This window comes from Bidens hawaiensis, unplaced genomic scaffold, assembly GCF_021521415.1.
Source record: "Bidens hawaiensis isolate Kalapana, Puna unplaced genomic scaffold, B.hawaiensis_p1.1 tig00049882_1, whole genome shotgun sequence".
Lineage (NCBI taxonomy): Eukaryota > Viridiplantae > Streptophyta > Magnoliopsida > Asterales > Asteraceae > Bidens > Bidens hawaiensis.
In genome coordinates this window covers 52,471-57,022 of record NW_027498934.1, presented here as the reverse complement: position 1 = coordinate 57,022, position 4,552 = coordinate 52,471, and the positions used below count along the sequence as shown (strand labels likewise).

General features: G+C 41.8%; 1 protein-coding gene across 1 annotated transcript; it reads right to left on the bottom strand.

Moving 5' to 3' along the window:
* Positions 1 to 1,854: 1,854 nt before the first annotated feature.
* On the bottom strand, positions 1,855 to 3,594 carry LOC143598266 (uncharacterized; the record flags this gene model as incomplete). Its single annotated transcript, XM_077076529.1, has 1 exon — positions 1,855 to 3,594. A coding segment is annotated over exon 1 (1,740 nt), but the record flags the coding sequence as incomplete, so codon positions are not given.
* Positions 3,595 to 4,552: the final 958 nt, after the last annotated feature.

The window sequence follows — 4,552 nt, the reverse complement described above, 5'->3', positions numbered from 1 at the left end:
AGAAGATAAGATTAATAGAATAGGCTTTGTTTTGTAATGTCTTCGGACAACTTTCTGATTATGTGATTGTGTTTATGTTATTTGAATATGTAATTTTTTATTTTTGATTTGATGTGTATTTTTGCTGAGTGTAAGTAACCATAGAAATGTTTTGGGTCAGCTGAGGTGTTCCAATCTAGGGGGAGATTGTTGGGTCAAGAAATTGACCTAAGGGGGAGATTGTTGAGTCAAAGATTTGACCTAAATGAAGTACATGGAAGATTGGAATCTTCTCAACCTCCTCTCAATTCGCTAAGTAATGGATCCGAGCACACCTTAGACATCCGAGCAAACTTTTACTTAGCCGGGTACGATATTTTGCCTACCGGGCAAGGTTTACTTCAAGTAGTCTTCTTAAGTGGATATCCGAGCAGGGTTTGCAAATTAGTGCATTTCGGGTAAGGTACACTAGTTTATGTAAATCCGGGCAAGGTTCACTTTATCAAGCAAGTCTGTTCTTCAGAACCAAGTATTTTACTCTTCCGAGTAAGGTTTAGTTAACCAAGTCCAAGAAGCCAAGAAATTGGAAGACCGGGCATGGTATTCATTAATAAGTATGGTCCAAGTATGCTTGATGATCTAAAGGAATATCTCCAAGTAATATCGGGCAAGGTTCAGCTCAAGCAAGGAACAGTACTCCCGAGTACACTTTGCTAATAAGTTATTTTATAGCAAAGAGCTGAAATGGATCATTGAAGAACAAGGTTGCTCGTAAGGAGTTGTCGGGCAAAGTCTGGCAAAGTCAAGAAGACTGAAGTCTACTAGGTGAGTATTTTACTTGGTAAAATAGTGAGTATTTTACTTGGTAAAATACTCTTCAAGTAAAGTCTACCCGGAAACTGATCCCGAGCACACTTCTATGTTACCAAGTTATGAAGGATGGCCGAGCATACTCAGAAAGACAAGATTGGTGCAAAGCCTACCCGGAAGACTTGTTTTACACTTAGTTTATTTTGAATATGTAATTTGAATATGTATGATTGTATTTAGGGTTTCTAGAAGGAATGACAGCTGTCCTAGGTTGGCAGGCCTATAAATAGAATATTTAGGGCAAGCCGCCAGTGAGAGCCACAGGGACAGAGAGTAGCCTTTACACTTTTCAGATAAGAAAGAATATTTCTTGAAAGTGACGGCTGTCCTAGGATTCATAGAAAACCCTAAATCGATTATCCACTTTGTATGATGAATGTTATATAAATGGAAAATCTTTTGAGTGAATCCTGAGTGTGCTTTCTACCTTTGATTATTCTTTGCAACCGTATGTTTGTTATTGATTCCGCCTTTAACAAACGGATATCTTTCTAAATATAGCAACCCGTCATTAACTCTCTTGTCAACGCATTAATCTGTGTGAGTTATGACATGATTAATTAAGATCCAGCTGAAATCGAGGGGACCGACATGTTTGAGATATAGAACAGACAAAGGGGTGCGATTGTGAAGAAGCTTTGTGGGAAGGATGTTATGGAGATATATGGATGTGTGTAGAGCTTCTACCCAATAGCCGGGCGGGACACTTGCATGAGTTAGGAGACAAAGCATGATTTCGTTTATTCGCCTAATCATATGCTCGGCTTTCCCATTTTGTTGGGATGTTTGAGGGCAAGAGAACCGAAATTGAAGCCCATTGTTGGAAGCAAAGGTTTTAAATTTATTGTTATCAAACTCTCCTCCCATGTCGCATTGGAACGACTTAATGGTGCAATGGAATTGGGTCTTGACAAAATTATGAAAATGAGTGAATTTGGAGTAAGTTTCACACTTGACTTTAAGTGGGTAGGCCCAAGTGTAATTGGTGAAGTCATCTATTATTACCATGTAATATTTATAGCCATTATTGCTAGATATAGGTGACGTCCATAAATCACAATGAAGTATATCAAATGACATAAGAGTATTAGATGACGAGTTATTAAAAGGTAACCGTTTATGTTTTGATAATTGGCAAGAATTGCAAACAACCAAAGGAGAAGTCTTATTACATGAAATAAAATCAGAAATACGAAGACAATTTAAAATATTAATCCCCGGGTGGCCAAGGCGATCATGCCATGGAGCACTCAGAGTAGTAGTAGTAGTAGTAAGTAACGAAGACGCGAAAGTGTTGGTGGTGTTGGTGACCGGATAGAGATGACTCTCGCTATCATGGCGACTCAGGAGCATCCCACTCTTGTAATCCTTCACAGAAAAGCCAAATGGGTCAAAATCAACGGAAACCCAATTATCTATAGCAAAACGACGAACAGAAACAAGGTTTTTGATTATATTGGGTGATATTAGGACATCATTTAAGTAAAGGTCACGGGATGGTCCGGGTAGTGTAGTGTTTCCTGATCCGAGTATTGGTATAGATTGACCATTTCCAACGAGTATAGATTTAATAGGTGTAACACGAGAGGAAGACGAAACCATACCTGAGTCGGCGCTGAGATGATTGGTTGCACTGGTATCCATGAACCTCGAGTCATCAGGTGGTTGCATTGTCATAGCATCAAAAGCATATCCAAGATCAGTGGGTTCAAGCGGGTTGAGGTCAGCCAAGTGAGCTTGTGGTTGGGACCCAGATCTGGTAGGAGGCCTTGAAGCTTGAGGGTACCATGGGCTGCTGTTGGGCTGCCACGGTGAGGCCCAACCGGATTGGGTTGGGTATGGACATGGTGGTGGAGGAGCCCAATAAGGAGGCCAATAGCCGGAAGATTGAGCAGGCCAGGGTGGGTGGTTTCCACGAGATGGCCCGGCTGAGGTATTAGCAGCATTGGAGGACGACCCAGTAGTTGTACGAGTGGGCCTGCGGGTATTTGGGCCTTGACGTTGCTGGTTAGTCGGTCCACGAGACTGAACACGCAGATGGTTATCACGCCACTGTTCAGGAGGAGCAACGTGGTTACCAGGTTGCTCAATGGCAGCAACAACAACGGGTGGTGGGTTGGGTTCCCGAGCGTGTTGACGGTGTTGTTCGAGCTGAACCATGCTACAAGCAGACTCCCATGTGGGGAGTTGTTGATTGATGAATGACCCAACACTGTCATATTCCCGCGGTAACCCGCGCACCAGTTGCAACAAAAGATGGTTTTCGGTAACCGGGCTTTCAACGTCTTTCAACTTTTCAGCCAGTTCTTTCAGTTTCATAAAGTAAGCCTCTAGAGATGAAAAAGAGGCCAATTTGAGATTGACAAACTCCTGTTCGAGGGCTGCCGCAAGTGCACCCTTGTTGTTCAAGAACAAATTCTTGATACGGGTCCAAGCCTCATACGCAGTCGACTCGTTTTCCAGTACTCGGGTGAGCAAATCGTCAGACAGTGTCTCGTAGATCCACTGCAAGACGATAGCATCAATCTTGTTCCAAGACTCGTACTCCGAATCCTGCTTAGCCGGTGGTGATGTGCCATCAATGTGGTTTGTGACATCATAACCACGGGTGTGGAGGAGGAAGAGTTTAACCCACGACGAGTACGACACCTTGGTGCCATCCAACGTGCGGATCTTGTTTTGGATGTTCGTCACGGTAGACCGGATGAAGAGGAGCGGTGGCAGGAGTAGCAATTTCTTTTCCATTGGTCATGATGAACAACGAACAGGTAGAGGATCGAAAGAAAAAAAAAATGCTCTAGTGAAGGCTAATACGGCTGCGGCGATGAAAAAGCCCGTAGGCTTGAAAAAAAGTGGCGGCGGCGGTATTAGGGTTCAGAGCAAGTGTGTTGTGATACCATGTTAATTGTAAGAATTTGATGATTCATTCAAGTGATGTACATCCCTATAAATACTAAGGGAAAATAACAAACTTAAGGCTAATTTAGGAGGTGATACATATACAGCTATACACATGCTAATTGACAGCTATACATAAATACACGTTGACTAATATATTACTGCCTTTTGTCGTGAAATGTGAGTGTCTAAAAAGTCAGATGTGGAACCGATTTTCTTAACTAAAGAATGAAGACCGTCTTTGGCATGTGGTAGAAAAAAATGCATTGTGAATTTTGCTTCATTGCTACCTCGTAAATAGGGTAGAGCCAATACTTTGAAATCATCATATACGCCCACGGATTGTAGGCGGTTGCTGGTCATGAAGGGAACTTTAACTTTGTTGCCATCGAGGAGGTGGAAGTCGTATTCTTTTGTATATTTGGCGTTAAACTTATCCCTCCATATTCCCTTGAAATAGACGGCATTTGCGTAAATGAGCCATGTGAGATCTTTAACTTCATTAGCGGTAATGACTTGTTTGATAAGACCATTTGTTTCCTTTTCAGCTCATAAGTTCACTTCATCGGCTACCTCAACCGCCTATTAAAAGAATGAAGTTATTATTTGTTAAGCTAGATTTATATTTATTTATTTATTTATGTTATACTTTAGTTTAAATATCATTACTTAAACATTATATCATACCCACCCGAATTATATGTAGGTCGGATGATAACAGGGCCGACCCATAGGAGTGGCGGAGTGGCCGACGGCCACAGGCCCGACACCCCCTTAGGCCCGATTTTTTTTAATTATATTTATT